The sequence below is a fragment of the Pipistrellus hanaki genome (genome assembly GCF_964339955.1).
Source record: "Pipistrellus hanaki genome assembly, chromosome: 9".
In the NCBI taxonomy this organism is placed as follows: domain Eukaryota; kingdom Metazoa; phylum Chordata; class Mammalia; order Chiroptera; family Vespertilionidae; genus Pipistrellus; species Pipistrellus hanaki.
In genome coordinates, this window is record NC_140511.1 from 46,262,621 (window position 1) to 46,282,943 (window position 20,323).

Genomic DNA, 20,323 nt, shown 5'->3' on the forward strand with positions numbered 1-20,323 from the left:
AAATGCTCTTTGATCACAGTAAAGACCAAGAACCTTACACAACACTAAAAGTTCAGCAGAAATTAGTTTAGGCCTGTGCATCACTGAACCATCAATTGCAAGGGATGGAAATACTACTGCTGCTTTAGAGTGTTCTGGGATGGATGTTTGGGAATCAACCCAGGTAAGTGTAATAGTTAGGTAAATTCAGCGGATTAGAGAAAGACCGAGAGGCCTGGTGCACAAATTAGTGCACCAGTGGGGTCCCTCAGCCTGCATGATGGGGCCAAAATGGGCTCTCCAACATCCCGAGGAGGTCCTGGATTGCAAGAGGGTGCAGGCCTGGCCGAGTGACCCTATCAGTGCACCATCTGGGCTAAGGAAGGATGCAGGAGGTTGGCCAGCCAGGAACTGCAGGGAGGGCTCCAGGGCATGTGGGGTCCATCTCTCTCAGACCCAGTCCTTATCAGCTGGACTCCAGCAGCAAGATAACCTTTCAGTGTCTGCCCCCTGGTGGTCAGTGCATATCATAGCAACTGGTTGACCAGTTGACTGCCTTTCCCCTACCCCCCAGAGCACATCATAGTGAGTTGAGTGGACTTAGCATATCATTAGCATATTATGCTTTGATTGGTTGAACAGATGACTGGACACTTAGCATATTAGGCTTTTATTATATAGGATAGTAATGCACCTTGGTTCACTAAGTAATGAACTCGTGTGTGTCCATGGTCAGAGATGCTAAGTTGTGTATAGTTAGGTATGTAAAAGGGGGCAGAGGGTTTTCTAGTTGGTAGAGACTGCATCAACTCAAGGTAATAAGTGGAGCTGTGCAAAAAGAAGAGTCAAAATAAGGACTTCCATGCTTCTGGAGCATAAGATTAACAGCAGTAGAAGTAGCTGAAATAGTGAATAATCACTGAGGGGAGTCATGGTAAGGAATTTGGATTCTTTTCCTATATAAATGGAGGAGCCACTAAAAACTATCAAGCAGAGAATTAAGATATCATAATCTTATCCCTCTGGCTGTAGTGTGGAGGGAAGCAAGTTAGGAGACTGTTGCAGTAATCTAGGAAAGATGTCTTAAATTTCAGACTAGAGAGAATGACTGCAGATTTCAGAAACATGGAAATGAACTCAACATGACTAGTGTTTGACTATATATGAGTACAAAGAAGCAGTCACTAGCTTTTATAGCTGTCTCCTCTGGATATTAGGGTGATACTGTGTCACTGATCTGTTGAGGCTAGAATTCATTATTATGATTTTTTAAAACATTTTTATTGATTTCAGAGTAAGGGAAAGGGAGAGATAGAAACATTAATGATGCCGAAACCGGTTTGGCTTAGTGGTAGAGCGTCGGTCTGCGGACTGAAAGGTCCTGGGTTTGATTCCAGTCAAGGGCATGTACCTTGGTTGCAGGCACATCCCTGGTAGGGGCTGTGCAAAAGGCAGCTGGTCGATGTTTCTCTCTCATCGATGTTTCTAGTTCTCTCTCTCTCTCCCTTCCTCTGTAAAAAATCAATAAAATATATGAGAAAAAAAAAAATGGGGCACCTTCGGAAGGCAACTACTTCCCATAAAAAAAAAAAAAAAAAATCAGTGATGAGAACCATTGATTGGCTGCCTCCTGCATGCCCTCTACTGGGCATATGTCCTGACTGGGAATCAAACTATGAATTCCAGGTTCATAGGTTGATGCTCAACTACTAAGATATGCCAACTGGGCTAGAGTTCATTATTTTTGGAGGGAGTGGGCATAGCTGACGACCTTGCAGTAAAAAAACTGGAGCCTGAGAACCTCTGAAAAGTAGACATTTGCAATGTATCTGGTCCACTCTCTTGGGGGTCTGAAATTTTTTTTAAGGTGTCTAGATGGCATAGTTCAACAACTGGGATGAAAAGTTATCATTTACAGGCCAGATTAGTAAAACAGCATTATTTCCCTTATATTGTCACTGAGCCTCAGTAAATATTCCAGGATTCATGTACTCTTATCTGGCCAAAATATCAAAGGAGATGAATTGTCCCTTGAGGCCACTGTGGTGGTCCATTAGATTGTGAGCTCCTTGAAGGGGGAGGTTGTTTCTTCTCATCTCTGTATCCCTAGTATGGATCCCAGGGCCCAACACATGGCAAACACTTGATAAAGACTACTACTGCCTAAATGTACTAGCAGATGTTTAATAAGCACTTAGGGAACTGCTGAAAACTCCAAAGGGGCATATATTTCTGGGGCTAAGAGGAAAAACTAGGAGAGTCAGCTACAATATACCTATTACCAATAAGATGTAAAGATGTGGTTTTAATAGTTTAAGTGCTTTCTCTAGGAATCAGGGATGACTCCAAATTATCTAGCTGAGGTGAATGCTCATGCCAAGAAGACAGGAAGGGGATGAATTTTTGGGCAGAAGCAATCAGAGTTGTAGATTTAATAAATGCTTTGAGTGTCTAGTATGTCATTCAAAATATAACATCAGAAAGAGCTTTCTGATAATAATGTGAAAGGCAGATTGGAACAGAGGGTGACGTGGAGAACCCTGCTAGGAGTATGTAAGTGTCTGACTAGGGAAGTTGCAGTGAAACAGCACAAGAATAGCAGGCACTGAAGATTCTACCTGCTAGACCAGTGACCTCTTTACCTTCACCCTTATCATCTGAGACAATGGGTGGGTTTGGTTGGCCCAATACACTCTGAAGGTCCAGCCCAAGATAAAAATCTCTTCTTTCCACTATATGGGGGTTATGGAAATTGTCGGGCCCTGTTCTGACGCATTTAGCACGGGATGACAAAATCAAGACTTCCCATGACTATCACCCTAGTCAAGCCTCTGAGCTTTGAGAGATGGGCAGCCTGGCCGGGCCATGTTTGGTTTCACACTAATTAGTAATAGTATAAATAAAGAAGCTTCCTACTTCTCATATGCCCAGACCATTGTGAAGCCGGATTTCCCCTTTTTCAGTTCCAAGAGAGGCCCAGATTTGACAATAAAAAATTTCCAGGAAATTCCCAGCAAGTTTAACTTCCTGACCCTCCTCCCATTTCAACTCAGTCCTTCACTTTTACTCTTCCCTCCCACCTCCCTTCCACTCGAAGAGGAAAGAGCTTATGCAAGAATCCAGTATCCTCTCTCAATGCTTGCACTTCCTTGGTCAGGATAGTAATACACCAGAGTCCTGAGATCCTCTCCTTTGAAGCCCATTCAAGGCTTGAAGAGCACATAAGGGTATTACGTTATCTTGCCTAGAAACAGAGGATGGTTACAGTGCTCCTTAAAGATTCTTAGGGTACCAGATTCTTATGGAAGGTTCACTTTTAGATCCGCACTCTCCATCCAACCCTTGTTAGGAAGTAATTTTTCTCTAAGAAGTCCCAGGGGCTCAGTCTTTATGCTAGATGTCATAACTCAATCCCTTTTGGGGCCAGTTTGGAATTACAGGTACACCAGAGGCCCAATGCATGAAATTCATTCAAGAGTAGGCCTTCATTCCCCCTGGCATCGGCTGCTGGCATCGGATCCCCTCTGGCACCTGGGACCCGGGCTTCCCTCGTAGCCCCAGCTCCATCTGGAGGGAACATATAGTGTAATTAGCATACTACACTTTTGTTATTATAGATGCCCCATATACACCAGCATTAAGAAAAACAAAACTGTTGTAAACCAATAAAACCTGTATTTAAGAGCCAGAAACGTATGTTGTGAATTTACTATCCCATGAAGATAGAGCATTTGGATAGTTCTCATTCTCAGAAATCCCAAGGTGAGAGAGAAAAAAAATAAAAATCAGTTTACATATATTCATACAAATAATTTTACCTATTGTGCAAAGAGAAGGTTATATGGCTACCCAACAGGCCCGGGCTCCATTAAGACTGTCCACGTCACAACTCCAGCTCCAGTTCTTAGAGATGAAGAGATCCAAAGGCCTATGATCATGGGCACCGATGAGGCTACACACGCTTTGGCTCCAGTTAAATCCCTGGTGTTGGAGGTGTGTGGGAGCTGTGGGTGCTTGCTTCCCGGTCCTGCTGCAGCCCACGAAGCAGCTGGTTTAGAAGTGTAAGGTTGCTATCTCTGCGAGGCAGGGGCAGCGGCGGGAGGCAGTTCCCTTTATACTCGATCACTGCCATCTTAGCCCGATCCTGCTTATTCCGATTTGGGATCTGCAGCATTCTCGTGTAGCCCCCATTCTGACCTTGGTATCGAGGGGCCAGCACTTGAAACAGCTTTGGGATCAAGTCCTTCTCCTAGAGGGGGAAGAGTTACCCACAAGAGAGCAGTCAGGCACCACTGCAGAGACATTGAGCTTTCGGCACTCCCAAAGGTAGGATATATCTCCAAACGCATGCCCCCAGACCCCTGCCCACTAAACGCTCACCCCAATGTGGTAGAGTCAAAGTTACGCAGAGGGGTTAGTTACAGGCAGATTAAGATTCTCACCGAATTGTATCTATCAAGTCATGAGTTTCCAATTTAGTCGACAACATTTGTCCTAAAGGTAAGGCGACCAGATCGTCCAGGTGTTGGCGGGACAGTCCTGATTTCTAACAATTTTTCCCGCGTCCCGCGGCATTTTAAAAAAAAAATCCGGATTTTTGGAAAGATTGGAAACATTGGAAAGATTCTTTCAAAAAATGGGGACTTTTTTTTTTAAATGCTGTGGGACGCGGGAAAAATTGTTAGAAATCAGGACTGTCCCGCCAACACCTGGACAATCTGGTCACCTTACCTTAAGGGAGTGTTTTTGCTTAATTGTGCCCAGCCTCCACACCCCCACTCCCTCCCTTTCTCTAACCACCCCCTCCCAACACAGGAAACATAAGAATGCGATTTGGGTGAAAGAACAGAGGCACTTACTGTGAGCCAGAAGTCAGCCATGCGCATGGCTCTTTCGTTGGTGTCTCCCAGCTTTCCGTAATCGATGAGCTGTGAGGGGCAGAACATCACTGATCCCACCCGAGCAAGAAGCGGGGCGGCAATCTTAACTTCTCCAATGCTGGACCTGCAGCCCATTCATTCATTCATTCATCCCACTAGCCAAGCTTCTCTCTACATCCGGGATCTCCTAACCCCGCAGCCCCCTAGCCGCCTGCCCTTTGAGGGGCCAGAAGAGTGGGCTCCGCCAACGCTCCTGAAGGACTCAGACTTCGGGGGCAGGGCTTACCGCGGAGGCGCCCCTCCTTCCCCCGCCCGCTCAGGCCGGACCCGCCCCGCCTCTGACCTTCTCCGCAAAAACCCGCATCTCGTCCACGCGCGCCCAGGACGCCTCGATGCGTTCGTGCCGCACCAGTCCCGTAAGCAAGTTCCGCAACAGGTGGATGCGGGACTCGGGACCGAGGCCCAGGCGGCGATAAACGCGGCCGTGGGAGATGGCGGCGGCCACCGACAACCGCATGTTTATCCGCAGCTCCCCAAACCCCTGGAGCCGGAACTGGAAACGCACCGGAAACTGCGTGAGGGGGCGGGGCAGAGAGGACGCATGCGCTGTAGCCGAGTGCGTGGGGGACGTGTCTGCGCGTGCGCACCAGGACCTTGCCGGGTTGGCAACCGAAGGGGGAGAGGGGGAGGCCCGAGAAGGGCTGCTGACCTCATCCAGGGCGGCTGGCGAGCTGGGCGGGCATCCAGGCACCGCGTGCGCTCCCCGTCGGCGGGTGAACCAGGCGCCCCCTAGTGAGGGAGGAGCTGGCCGTCGGGATCTTTTGCGCTGCCGCCCGAGGCCTTTTGAGGCTCTTAGGGCGACGGACGCTCCCCCGCGGAGCCTGCGGGGAAAGTGAGGATCTGACGCACCCGGTACCGGCGGCTCAGCCCCGCCCTGGACCGTGCGGAGCAGGCGCGTCTGACCCAGGGAGGGCATCCTTTTTTTGTTTGTTTGTTTTGTTAATCCTCACCCTAGGATAGTTTTCCGTTGATTTTGAGAGAGTGGGAGGGAGAGGGAGAGATAGAGAAACATCTATGTGAGAAACACCTATGTGAGAGAGACACATCCATTGGTTCCCTCCTGCACACGCCCCAACCAGGGGAAAGGGGTGGGAGTGGGAGGTGTGGGTGTGTGTATGGGGGGGGGGACGGGGGGGGGAGAACCTGAAAGCAAGGTACATGTTTTTTGTTTGTTTTTTAAAAAATATATTTTATTGATTTCCTACAGAGAGGAAGAGAGAGGGACAGAGAGTTGGAAACATCGATCAGTTTCCTCCTGCACACCCCCTACTGGGGATGTGCCGGCAACCAAGGTACATGCCCTTGACCTGAATCAAACCCGGGACCTGTCAGTTCACAGGACCTTTCAGTGCACAGGCCAAGGCTCTATCCACTGAGCCAAACCGGTTTCGGCAAGGTACATGCTCTTGACTGGGATGGAACCCAAAAGCCTTCAGTCCGTGGACTGATGCTCTATCCACTGAGCCAAACTGGTCAGGGCGGGAGGGTGTCATTTGGACACAATTGTTTTCAGCAGTCATGATGAAATGAAAGGAGTTAGCAATGATGTTCAGTTAAGAAACACAGTGAAAACTTTTTTTTGTTGAGGTAGGTACATATAATCAGTGCTTTTGTTCAAAAGCACTCAAAGGAAAAATAATGAATTTATGCTTTTGAATTACATCAGTGCATTTCTTTCTTTTAATATATTTTATTAATTTTTCTACAGAGAGGAAGGGAGAGGGATAGAGAGCTAGAAATGTCCATGAGAGAGGAACATCAACCAGCTGCCTCTTGCACACCCCCTACCGGGGATGTGCCTGCAACTAACGTATATGCCCTTGACCGGAATTGAACCTGGGACCTTTCAGTCCGCAGGGTGACACTCTACCACTGAGCCAAACCGGTTTAAGCACATCAGTGCATTTCTTTTAAAGGGAGAAAACATATACCTTTATGTATTAAAGTAACATACAATAACATTATAGTGTCTGCTTTGGAGCCTTACAAGTTTACAACGAACATGAAAAAAATTGTTGTTTGTTAGGAGTTGAATTATGGTTCCCGCCATATAGGGCAAAGGATATGTTAAGTCCTTATGTCCCCTAACCTCCTCCACCGCCGCTTCCCCAGTACTCAGAATATGGCTTCATTGGGAAGGAGGGTCATTACAGTTGCAATTCGTTAGGATGAGGTCATGTTGGAGTAGGGTGGGCATCTAATCCAAGTGACTGGTGTCCTTATAAAAAGAACAGGGGTGAAGAGGCAAGAAAGGGACACACCGAGTAAAGATAACCTCATGAAGACACACACACACACACACACACACACACACACACACACACACACATACTGGGAGACCCCATGTGACCAGGAAGGCAGAGATCTAAAGTAGGCAGTAGCAAGCCAAAGACCCTAAAAGATTTCTGGCAAATAGGAACTTAAGACAAGGGCATGGAACAGATTTTTCTCTATATCCTTCAAAGAATGTATGATCCAGCTGACACATTGGAGCCAATCCATTTCATTTGTGTTAAGGTGCCCAGTTGTGGCACTTTGTTACAGAAGCACTAGGAAAGTGATACACGTGTTTCCACATATTCATGTTCACTAGACAGCATTCTTAGGATTTGTCACTGACTTCACTAATAGGAGACTAGAGAACACTTCTTGTTAATTTTAATTTTAAAAAGTTTATTTTGTTTGAAGCAACAGAAAATAAGTAATTAGGAAACATGGGTTTTTTTGGTAGAAATTTATATAATCCCACTTCACAATAAATTCTAGAAACTACAATACCCTGTCTTGTTTCTTTCAGATTAAATCTTACAGCTTTCAAGGATCTCCACAATCGAAAACTCACCATAAATATCTATTGGCAAACATTTCTGAAGCTCTTTTGCAAAAGTTGGAGAAAATGAACACTGCCACTGACATTATTTGATCTATTGCTTCATAAGGAATGTCCTCTTGGTGAAAATGTACAGGATTATAGATTATTATTTTAGATTTACCTGTTCATCTTTGGTAATATAAGATCGTATTTTCTTGTTTCTTCTGATAGTCTTCAAAATTTGATTCTTTTTCTATGTCAATTTCTTTGCTTTTAACATAGTTAATATATTTCTCCAGATTTTTTTTGTGTGTGTGTGTGTTCAAGAAACAATTTTAAACCTTTTTGTTTTTTATGTTTTCAAGGCTTATTTTGCCAATATTTTTTAATCTGATTGACCCATTCTGAAACTTCACCTTAGTGAAAAAAGATGTTAGAAAATTCTCATATAGCTAAGATTGTTTATTTTAAATTTACTACTACAGGGCTATATTCTTTCATAGGACCGGTTGGAGCTAGAAAATGCACCTGAAGTGAGTTTGAAAGATCATAAATTTTTTCTGAATTTACTGGGAAAGTTATGTCTGTGCCTCAATTTAACTGTGTAACTGATAATCCTGCAAATTAATTTCCATATAGAATGAAGTATTTTTAGTGGATTAGTTTTAAAAAGTGATCATTTGAGCCGAAGCTGGTTTGACTCAGTGGTAGAGCGTCGGTCTGCGGACTGAAAGGTCCCAGGTTCGATTCCGGTCAAGGGCATGTACATTGCTTGTGGGCACATCCCCGGTAGGGGGTGTGCAAGAGGCAGCTAGTCAATGTTTCTCTCTCATCGGCGTTTCTAGCTCTCTATCTCTCTCCCTTCCTCTCTGTAAAAAATCAATAAAATACAATATATATTTTTAAAAAGTGATAATTTGAAACCTACATATGTAGGTTACTTAACACTAACCATAGTAATTGTTTAGAACTTAGACCAACAGAAGATTTTTGTGTGAAGGTTATTGTATCTCTAACACTTAGCATTGTTGTGCAAGGAGTTAAGAATCAGATAGACTTTTAGTTAGTTTTATTGCTACTTTAAAATTCTTTACAGATGATTTACCTCCTTGTGCTTACATCTGAGCAGACTGCATCTACCTCCTGACTCGTGGTACCCAGTGGCTCTGAGTGTCCATCAGAGCCCCCAAGAAAGGCATTCAGATGGATCTGACCATTCTGGGTGAGTCAACACCTGGAGTAACCCTGATGAGAGTTTAGGTTGAGCCTCTGAGGAGGTGTTGGTTGTGACTGTAGTTCTGGCCAAGATGAGGAAAATGGTCCCAAGCAATGTCTGGGACACATCTGAAGAAGAAAGACCCCAGCTGGTAGGAAAATGTTGTACGCAGAATGTCATAGCTTCTGCTGGGAGAAAGGAGTTGCCCCTGTCCACAGGACTGCAGAGAACCCTGTATGATGTTGTGATAAAATAAACAATATTTATTTGTCTTAAACCCTGGTTCCTGGCATAGAACTCCTAAATCCCTTGGAATTTCCTCAGTAATAGGGATAGAGGAGCATTTTTGTTATTCATAAAAGGTCCATTTCAACTATACCTGAGGTTATGTTAATGAGGTGACTCTTGGAGGATGAGGGATGGTTACCAGAGGAGCTAGCCATGTGATTAGAGTGATTAGAGGGTCGGAGCTGTCAGCACTCCCTTACACCTATATAGGACTCTCTTTCACGGTCCGCATAGAAAGAGTTCCAATTCAGGGTTCAGGTTCTGGAGAAGGGCCGCACACAAATGAAAAGAGACTTGAAGAAATTCAATTTGGCGGTATGGGGGGCCAGGCGGTAGTCCAACTCTAGTGGGAGAACTACTCCTGCTCTGGGCCTGCCATCCCCTTTTATTGAGGCTTTGGGGAAGACATCTTAGGCAACATAAACAGAAATTTACATGTAGCCCTTAGGCAGGAAATAACAGAAACTTTCAGGACAAGGTAGATTCTGCTTCAGCTAACAAAATCTCAACTAAAGGTTAGAGCAATTAAGGTTGTTGACCAGCCTTCCTGGCTTCCTGTCAACATCTCTTTTTCAGTGAAACTGATTTGGTTTCCAGCACACCTACTTTCACTGGAGAGATTGGAGATTGACATAATTACCAAAGACCAATGATGCTTCCATAAATACCCTAAATGGTAGGTTTTGGAGAGTTTCTCGGTTGATGAACACATTGGGGTACTGGAAAGTTCAATGCTCTGAGTGGGCATGAAAACTTTGAAGGCCTTTGTACATACTTTGCCCTATACAGCTTTTCCATTTGGCTTTTCTTGAGTTGTATCCTTTGTATAAACTAGTAAGAGTAAGTAAAGCACTTCCCTGCTGTTTTAGCAAATTATCAAACTTGAGGAGAGGATCATGAAAACCTCAAATATATAACTGGTTGGTTAGAAGAGCAGGTGACAACTTGGGATGGGCAATTGGCTTTTGAAGCAGAGGATTAAGCCCCTGACCTTTAGAGTAGGGCTGACTCTGGGTAGGTAGTGTTAGAATTGAATTGTAGGACATTCAGCTGGTATCGCAGAGAATTGAGAATTGCTTGGCAAGGAAAACACACGCATTTGCTGTCAAAAGTGCTGTAAGTAGAGAAAGAAATTCATTCCTTTACCCTGAATGACTGCATTCTATTCTGCTGAAGCCTCCCTGAAGCAATGTCCTGGGAGCCAGTACAGGCAGCTCAACGAGTGTTTAGTCAGGGAAGCACTTGTCAGTTGGACTCAAAGCCAACTTTTGGTATTATCCTTAGAATCATGAAGGTCTAGAATAGTGGTTCTCAACCTTCCTAATGCCGCGACCCTTTAATACAGCTCCTCATGTTGTTGTGACCACCAACCATAAAATTATTTTCATTGCTACTTCATAACTGTAATTTTGCTACTGTTATTATATGAGTAGTAATGTAAATATCTGATATGCAGGATGTCTTAGGCGACCTGTGAAAGAGTTGTTTGACCCTCAAGGGGTCGAGACCCACAGGTTGAGATCCGCTAGTCTAGAAGTAGAGGGTTTGGTTCATTCTTGATACACACACACACACACACACACACACACACACACATACACTCTGGTCAAGGTCTCAAAACCTTTATGGATAGGATGTTATGGGAAGAACTAGACTGAGAGAAAGCAATCTCTGGTATCAGATGGAACTGTGATCATATTACATTCAGTGAAAACGAATTTTCCATAATTAGAATCATCACTAGGACACTGAAGATAACAATAAATCAAAGATATCCCAAATGGAAACAAGAAACCTTGTAAGCAGTTGAATTTAGTAACAAAGATTACTGATCTATATGCAAATAAATTTGAGGTGGTCCAGGGCTCTTGAGGGACATGGAATTTGGATAGGAGTCAACAAAACCCTTTATGGTGATGTTTCCCTCTAGAAATGATGACTAGCTATTTCCATCTTGGCTTGCATGCTGTGTTCTTCCTCTGCCCCCCCCCCCCTTTCATTTCCTAGTATTATTAGTGAGGTGAGTTGTTTGCTACTGAGATTATAAGGTCTTTCAAGGTCAGAGAAGGACTGACTCAAGTATCCCATCTCTTCTCCCTCTCCTTCACCTCTAACTTAGTGCTGTGTTCTGTTTTTTTAAAAAACATTTCACTATAGGTTAGTAACAAAGATAAAGTTGATTTATTTTTTGTTTCTGTGTCCCTTGATAATTTCACTTTTACTTACAACAATTGTTTATTCTCCCCTTTGGGAGGAAAAAGCAAAGAAATAAATTTCCTTTCTCCTAGAGCAGTGGTTCTCAACCTGCGGATCGTGACCCTTTGGGGGTCAAACGACCCTTTCACAGGGTTCGCCTAAGACCATTGGAAAACACAGATATTTACATTACGATTCATAACAGTAGCAATATTACAGTTATGAAGTAGCAACGAAAATAATTTTATGCTTGGGGGTCACCACAACATGAGGAAGTGTATTAAAGGGTTGCGACATTAGGAAGGTTGAGAACCACTGTCCTAGAGCCTCCAGAAGGAATAGAGCCCTGAGAATAATTTGTGTTTTGCCCCATAAGACCCAGAATTGGACTTTACAATTCCAGAAATACAAGGTCATAATCTGTTGTTTTAAACCACCAAGTCTGTGAAAAACTATCCCAGCAGCAATAGGGCTCTAACAGTGGGTTTCACATTGCACCTTTCAGGGTATACTGCACATAAAGGTGCTCTTTGAATGTGTATTAAATGAATGGTCAAGCTTCCAAATGTCTGATTCTTAATTATGATGAAGGGATTTTAGAAATAAATAAGGATGCTTCTGTGAGGATTCCAGACCAGTATGACATATGTGACCAGGAAGTTTTCTTCCAGTTTCTCTCCCTCTAGTATTCAAACCTGCTAACTTTCAGGCTAAAGGACTGGAGGGAAGTGGAAAGAGCACAGTCTTTGTAGTCTGAGGATGTAGATGAAGATGACATGGTTAGGGCTTTTCCTTGTCCATGAGGCACATTTATTTGTCAACAGAAGACTAAAATTCTTCATAAAGGAAATGTATACTGTTGAACCTCAGAGGTAAGACAGGTGAGAGTAGATGGGAAGAGATCAACCAATGAATTTGAGGCATATATGCTTAAACTGTGGACACAGACAATGCGGTGGTGAGGGCCTGGAGCAGGGGAGTAGGCTAGAAGGGGGAAAAAGGAGACCTATGTAATACTTTCAACAATAAGGATAAAAATAAATAAATAAATAAATAAATAAATAAATAAATAAATAAAGGAAATGTCTAAAGAAATAAGGCTGGCACAGCTGATGTGGCTCAGTGGTTGAGCATTGACCCAAGAACCAGGAGGTCATGGTTAGATTCCCAATCAGGGCACAGGCCCAGGCTATGGGCTTGATCCCCAGTGGGGGGTGTGCAGGAGGCAGCCTATCAATGATTCTCTTCTGTCAATTATGTTTCTATCTCTCATTCTCCCTTCCTCTCTGTGAAGTTAATAAAAACATATTTTACAAATAAGGTTGAGGTAATAATTAGTTTTTATTATCCAAAATGGATTTGGCTATGTTTAAGGTGAAGACTCAGTCACAGAGATGTAGTGCATCAAGGTCAGGTAGAGTGAGGCTCTGGGGTTTAACTTTTCATAGATGCCCTGAGTGTTGGTGTGCTTTGGGTGCTCAATTGGACCCTGGCCTGTATTTCTAAGTGGTTAGAGAATCAGCTTGTGCACTGAAGGGTCATGGCTTCTATTTTCAGTGAAAGCTGTGTACTTGGGTTGCATATTTGATCCAAGGTCTTGGTTGGGGATGCGTGCAGAAGGCAACCAATTGATGTGTCTCCTCACATTGTTGTCTCTCTCTCTCTCTTTTTCTTTCCTTACTTCCCTTTCTGCACTCCCTTCCATTCTCTCTGAAGAAATCAATGTGGAAAATAACCTGGGATGAGGATTAACAGCACCAAGAAAAGAAACCCATTGGGCTGCCATAGGCCTACCACAGCAGAGTGAGCTCACTCAACTATCAAGTAGTGTGGAATGCTGAGCCAACTTTCAGAATGGAGGATGTGGCAGTAAACTACATGGTTGTGCAGGCAGCAGAATCCTTGGTAATAACAACTCAGGGACATGGTCCCTGCCAAAAATCTAGACCCCAAGCTAACTAGTCAATTCAGCAGGGTTATCCGGAATGGTTAGCAATTGGATGTATGAAGGAGAATGCTAAAGAGACCAGCAGGTGGCAGCCACCACAACAGGAAAAGCCTTTCTCAAGGAAAGGCCCTCTGAGTGATTAAGCATTATTTTTTCCAATGGAAACAGCACACTTTCTAAAAGAATGTTTAAAATGTCAGATTGAATTAAGTTTAAACTGGATTGAGACTTTAATGGTTTTCTCCTGCTGACAATGAATGGAGGCTGCGGGGGGAAAGGGGGGGGTAGCGGGGGGCGGGGGGTGCGGGAGGATATTACATTCTAGACCAAAATAAGGAGAGTAAAACTTTTCTTTCTATCATCTGATTTTTACTGTGCTCTTCTGCAAGGTCATTCAGGTTTTTTCTTGGATGAGAAAAGGGAGGACCAAAAATGTATATATTAATTTACCTTTTTTTTCTTCCTCTCTCTTTTTTCCCATCCCTGTTTCCTTTTCTGTTTTTGAGTGTGGAAAGTTGAGAGGGAATTTAAACTTGTATCCATAGCCTATTTGTTTCTATATGATTCTCCCTTCTCTCCTTTCAGGAGAATGCTCTCATGACAAGAAGGTTTACAATAAATGCCCCCATTCAGCAACCCTTTACTGAAGATTCAGTACATATGAGGCCCTATGAAGAAGGAAAGGATAGCTTTCACCTACACACAAGACTGCAGGGGAAATAGGCATTTAAATTAATGGTTGTTATAAAATAATCATTTGAAATAAAAAGTAGAGACTTCCATTTATACTGATTCTTCTGAAGCCTATGTCTGTGAAGCCATCCTTGACCCCAAATCAGTTATATTCTCTTCATCTTTGGCTAACAGTCTACCTTGCATTTCCATGCCACTTACCATAGTTTATTTTGTCCTGTGCTCATATTTCTTACCAGCCTGTGTACATCTTGGGAGCAAGATCTACGTCTAATTCACTTTGTCAAGCTCTGGGTCCTGGCAAAATTTTAGATACACAGAAATGTTGAGCTTGAAACAGTGTCAATCTCGACCTGTGCAAAGATATATGTTCAAAGATGTTAATTGTAATGCAATCTATACTAGTGGAAATTTAGGAACCTGGTTGCCACCTGGTGGAGATCTGTTTAAGTACAAATAAATGTATATCATTCAGGCATTAAAATTATTACAATAGACCAATTTTGTTTATCTCAAAAGATGTCCTTAGGAAATTATGAGTGGAATGGAGATTATAGGACAGTCTGTATTTGAAACATGGTAGCAACGATGCTTGGGTAAAAATAGCTGTTTAATATTTTAACCTGCTGTTTTGGGTTCTGTAATCATTTGCTTGCTAAAACAATAGAAAAGTTATTTTGATTTTTTTAACTTGTGTATGATAGCTATCCCAATCCATTGATGGTGGTTTGAATATCCCATTGATTGTGATCTCACTGGTTACTGAAGCATATTCTTCTGGGAGCCAGGACAGCTCAATTATCCTAAATTGTCTCACTTGCTACAGATAATGAGTTTTGCTTGACTCAGTGGTCCTGGAATCAGAACAAACCTTAAATTGCTTCAGTAGCTAAAGATAATGCATTCCAGTTGAATCAGTGGTTCCAGAATCTGGACAGCACAATTATTCGAAATTGCCCTGGTGGTCCCAGATAATGTGTTTCTGTTGATTCAGTGATCTGTAGACCCAAAACTATACTTTATGAAAGATGAGACAGAGGGCCGAAGACAGGACTACAGGCTTTATTAGAGGATAAGGACCCTGCCGGCTGCCCCGAAGGGGGAGTAGCACACGTGCAGGAGTGAACGTGCCTTTTGAGGGGAGCAATGGGAAGGGATGGGGCTTAGGGCATGCAGCACGTGCTGATTGGTGGTTTCATAGAAGGCACATGGTTAGTCACTTAGGTACTTAGGAATCGGGGACTTAGGGTTTTTGGCAGGTGCTGATTGGTGGTTCGATGTACAGTCTATATAAGGTGCCTGGTTAGGTGCTCAGGAATGTCCAGGCCCCAGGTGCAGATTATGTCATACTCTGTCCATCAGTTGGGGGAAGGGAGGATCTATCGCGATAGATAACTAACTTGCTCAATTTCTTTTCTGTAATTGCTTTGTGCAAACTGGCTCCTCTTTCCAGACCCAAGTTGTGATATTCTTCCAATATAAGCCAGATGTGGCAAAATGTTGGGTGCTGCGAGATTTGGAGTGAATTGCCCCCTGGTATGCTGCCTGCCTTTAATAAATGACTTCATAATTCAACTTCTTGAGGTGTCCTTTGTGAGCTTTGGGGTACAATGTAACATTATATGTGCATTATTACACACATTTAGGTATGTGTCTATATGCCTGGAAATATTATCATTAAATTGTTCACGGAAGTTTATCTGAGGGGTGGGATTTTGTGTGTTTTTAATTTCCTTTTGTGTGTTTTTCCACATTAAATTTTTTTTCAGTGAGTAAATGTTATTAAAAGCGATGGGCACACCATGAAGTGTGTAGGTGATGTTTTACTGAGTTGTATACTTGAAACCTATACCCCAATAAGTTCAATGAAAAAAATAAAACAACAACAAAAATTTTAAAAATTCCATCAAAACCTGATTGCACAGACTTTCCTAAAGATGGCCTAGAGCAAGCATGTCAAACTAACTGCTGGTGGGCCGCATGCCTCATTTATTTGTCTTTGAGTTTGACATGCTTGGTCTAGAGGTAGTTTAGGCAGTGCTCACTGATGGGCAGGTCGGCAGGTGGCAACAACAATGCCCAGGTCATATTTACAAATACAGAGAAGGAAGCCCTTCATTCAGAAGGAGAGGAGGAAGAAAGCCCAAAGGGAATAGGGAAATGAGGAAGGAAGGGGACATGTGTGGTTTGTTAACGGAAAAACAAAACAAAAACAACAAAAAACACCCATTTAAACCTGTAAAGAATTTTTATGAGTTTGTTTGAGCCAAACTGTTGACATATGCAGAGAAGCAGAACCTCAATGAATTGAGATAATGCTCCGAAGAATGGCTGCTTACATCTGTATTTATACATTGCAATCAAAGGAGGGACATAGGTGGGTCACATGAAATTCATTGGTGATGGATTAAAGAGGTGCAAGAAAGCAAAGTGGTGGGAAACCCTTAGGGTTGGATAAAAAGTAAAATGATGGCTACATACTTAGGTGGGTACAAGGACAATTAACATGATAAAAGAGTTTGAGGCATCTGTCCTGGTGCCCATTACATTTGGTTGCGCCCCAGGGGCTCCAGAAAAAGGGAAGTTACAAGTTAAGCAGACATCTCACAGATATGTTATCTAAGAGGCAAAATGGCAAATGGGCTCAGTCAAGAAGATCTAAGTTGATCTTTGTCACAGAAAATATTGACTACCCACTATAACCTGTTTGAAGTTAAATATTTAATTTTCAAACCATCTTTTGTGGTTATTTTAGGTCTCTGAGTTTATAAGACTGCCACACAGGCCTCCCCTGAGCTTGTCAGGTTAGCATGTGGCTCCTTTTCTCCACAGGTTTGACCTTTGAGCCCAGGAGTTACTATAGTAACCAGTCTATGGGAATAGTGACCAATAAGTGGGGAGATCAAGACACCAGGGTCTGTAGCCTTTATAAGCCATAGGGATAGGGAGCCCAGTGGGACTCTTCCCCTCCCCACATGGGAGTCAGTTCAGGGACTCTTCCTCCTCCCTATGTGGGAGTCTGTACTTGTTCTTCAATAAATCTCCATCTTTGCTATACCACTTTCTGTCCGTGGATTTATTCTTCGATTCTGGCAGACAAAGAATCCAGGTTCCAGTCCAAAAATCCGGTATCAATGATATGGGCCTTCATATTTTTCAAACCTCTCTCTCTGCTAACTATTTTTGACTGTAGAGCTGTGTCCATTGAAGCTCATTCTCAATTAGCTCATATTCACTTGGACAGACATATGTCTGAGTTTATGGAATGCAATTTGAAAGAACTGGTTAAGCATAATCTGCATGCTTTAAGAGAGACACTTCCTACAGAACAGGACCTAACTATGAAGAATGTTTCCATTGGAATTGTTGGTAAAGACTTGGAGTTTATGATTATAATGATGATGATGAAGTGTCTCCATTCCTGGAAGGCCTTGAAGAAAGGACACAGAGAAAGGCACATGTGCCGCTCCAGCACAGCCAAGGGTTGGGCAAGCCTGAGCGAGGACCAGGGAAGGATGAAGAAAAGACAGACAAAGAGAATAAGCTGAGTCTAGGTGGATCTTCTGTCCTGGCTGAGACCACAGAACAGATCCAGATGGCAAGCTGAGCCTTTATTTTATAGTCAGAGGTAAACAAGGTAGTGGTCACCATGGTTACAATGTTCTTGTGAGTTTCACTTGTTTTGGCAGCACTTGCTGCACCTCCCCAAAGCCCATTAGCTACCTAGGAAGGATCTAGGGAGTGTCATAAGGTCAAGCCTAATTATGCTAAGAGGGCTGTGGTCTCTATGCTGAGTTTGTGACTTTGCCATCTGGTCAGTCCTAGGCTTAACTCTATAACCACTCCCTACAGGCTCAGCCTGCTTAACCTGCTGATGTACCTGCAGGTACATAAATCAATGCACATTGATAATCCTCCATTCTATATGTGTATCATCAAAATGTAAGAACACAGGAATATGTATAATGACAATAATCTATGCTTTGAATCAAAAGATGCAGTGGTGAAATGGTATGTTTTAGGAATCAGTCCAGATGTGAGTTCTTTCTAAGCACTTTCACTGAAACCATATAATGGGGAGCATTTTTTCTGAGAGGGTCTATATAATCATTATCTAGAAAATATATGTACTAATGTTTTTATGTGACATTAGAATCTTTATGGTTTTAAAGACAATGGTAAAATAAATTGTTTCATCTGCTGGAAAACAATATGGATGGCCTTTTCCTATTATGCATAGGACAGTCTCCCACAAGAAAAGGATTATCTGGACTCAAGTATCAACAGTGAAGGTGAAAATATCTATCAGAATTGTCCTCATAAGGTTCTTTACTGCCATCTGGTGGTTAGAGAAGGATCTACAAGTTCCATGTAGCCCCAGAGGGAATTCACATGATTGAAGTAGGGTCTCAGAAATAAGATGAATGGACACAAAACTCTGGGGAGGGAGGGTGTGTATGGGAGGGGGGAGGCAATGTTAAACTATGTACACAGATAATAATTTAATAGAAAAAAAAGAAGTTCCAAAAAAAAAAAAAAAAGATGGAAGGCCATAAGATGGATAGCTATAGTTTGAATGGGAGACAGGGGAAGAGCAAGGAAAATTTATGGTTGACAGGATCTGTGATATTACAAGGACCAGTATTTGTAAACCCTACATTAAAATTTCCAGTTTCATTGTGATTCTAGAGACCAGAATAACTATGTGCTGAGGGGCATCCATTTCAAGGCCTAGGCTATCAATTTGGCCCCACCCTTCTTACCCTCACCCTGAAGGTCATGCAGAAACAAATTTATTCTTGTTCTGCTCATCAGTTTTATCTATCTTTTTTCACCCTCCAGCTCTTTTTTTTTCTTTCTCTAATTATTGCTTACTACTGAGTGATTTATCTGACAGCCTTGTCTCATGCTCCTATTTACTACTCTCAACTTGATGTGAACCTCTGCTTATTTTCTTGCCTGCTGGCCACTTCTAGAAGGCCTACTTTCTCTCACTTCTCAAAAAAAAAAAAAAATGCTTATCTTTTCCAACAGGTGTAGGAATCTTATGCAACCCTTATTTCCTTTTTGCACCTTGTTTTTGAAAAATATGTTTTTTTATTGGTTTTGGAGAGAGAGAACCAGTTTGAGAGAGAGAGAGAGAGAGAGAGAGAAAGAGAGAGAGAGAGAGAGAGAAGGGAGAGAGAGGGGGGGGGAGAGAAGTGGTTTGGCTCAGTGGATATAGCATCAGTGTGAGGACTGAAGGGTCCCAGGTTCAATTCTAATTCTGGTCAAGGGCACTACGTTGGTTTATGGGCACATCCCCAGTGGGGAGCGTGCAGGAGATAGCTGATCGATGTTTCTAACTCTCTATCTCCCTTCCTCTCTGTAAAAAAAATCAATAAAATATATAAAAAACAAAAAAACAAGAAAAGATTTCTCATTGCAGGCAGACCACTTTTAGTAAGGCTACCACTAACCCATTGCAGCTGCTGCCTCTAATGAAGTACACACCAGAAGGGAAAAAGGATTACTAAATTAGACTAGATTTTGCTGAATGGAACCAGTCTAACAATGCTGGTTCCTGGAAAAGAAGAATCTGAATGGGTTCCCTTAGTTTATGCTAGTTTCTGTTTTGTCTTGTAATGATAACAATATATATATTTTTAAACCTTTCAAACCTAGCCAGGGTGGCTCAGTAATTAAGCATCAACCCATGAGCCAAGAGGTTCACTTGTTTGATTACTGGTCAGGGCACATGCCAGGATTGTGGGTTCAATCTCCAGTCGGGGATATGCAGGAGGCAGCTGATTAATGATGGTTCCCTCTCATCCATGTTTCCATTCCTCTATCCCTCTCTCTAGAAAAAAAAACAAAACAATGACACACCTTTCTATGTCTGGATTATATGAAGGTAAATCTCTCATTCAAGGGGAATGCTTTGAAGAGGCAATGTATAGGGCATCTTTGTAAATTAATCAGGTTTATCATGGAAAAAAAAGAACAGTTATTTGAAGATGAAAATAAAGGTGTTTTTTTTTTTTTTTTAATATATTTTATTGATTTTGTACAGAGAGGAAGGGAGAGAGATAGAGAGTCAGAAACATCGATGAGAGAGAGTCATCGATCAGCTGCCTCTTGCACACCCCCTACTGGGGATATGCCCGCAACCAAGGTACATGCCCTTGACCAGAATCGAACCCGGGACCCTTCAGTCCCCAAGCCAACGCTCTATCCATTGAGCCAAACCAGTCTCGGCAAAGGTGTTTTTT

At 42.7% G+C, this 20,323-nt stretch overlaps 1 protein-coding gene and 1 pseudogene across 2 annotated transcripts in view; one reads left to right on the forward strand and one right to left on the reverse strand.

Moving 5' to 3' along the window:
• Positions 1-3,632: 3,632 nt before the first annotated feature.
• MRPL17 (mitochondrial ribosomal protein L17) lies at positions 3,633-5,434 on the reverse strand. Its single transcript, XM_084894401.1, has 3 exons — positions 5,203-5,434; positions 4,839-4,907; positions 3,633-4,228 (listed from the first exon to the last, which is right to left on the reverse strand). Exons 1-3 carry the CDS (start codon positions 5,374-5,376, stop codon positions 3,953-3,955), a joined length of 519 nt encoding a protein of 172 aa, XP_084750527.1. The 5' UTR covers positions 5,377-5,434; the 3' UTR covers positions 3,633-3,952.
• A 2,087-nt stretch (positions 5,435-7,521) lies between these two features.
• Positions 7,522-20,323, forward strand: part of LOC311627817 (non-histone chromosomal protein HMG-17-like) — a 30,971-nt pseudogene continuing 18,169 nt past the window's right edge. The window contains exons 1-2 of the transcript XR_014797068.1: positions 7,522-7,879; positions 8,828-8,953. The product of XR_014797068.1 is annotated as a non-histone chromosomal protein HMG-17-like (transcript). The remainder of the gene's footprint in view (positions 7,880-8,827; positions 8,954-20,323) is intronic.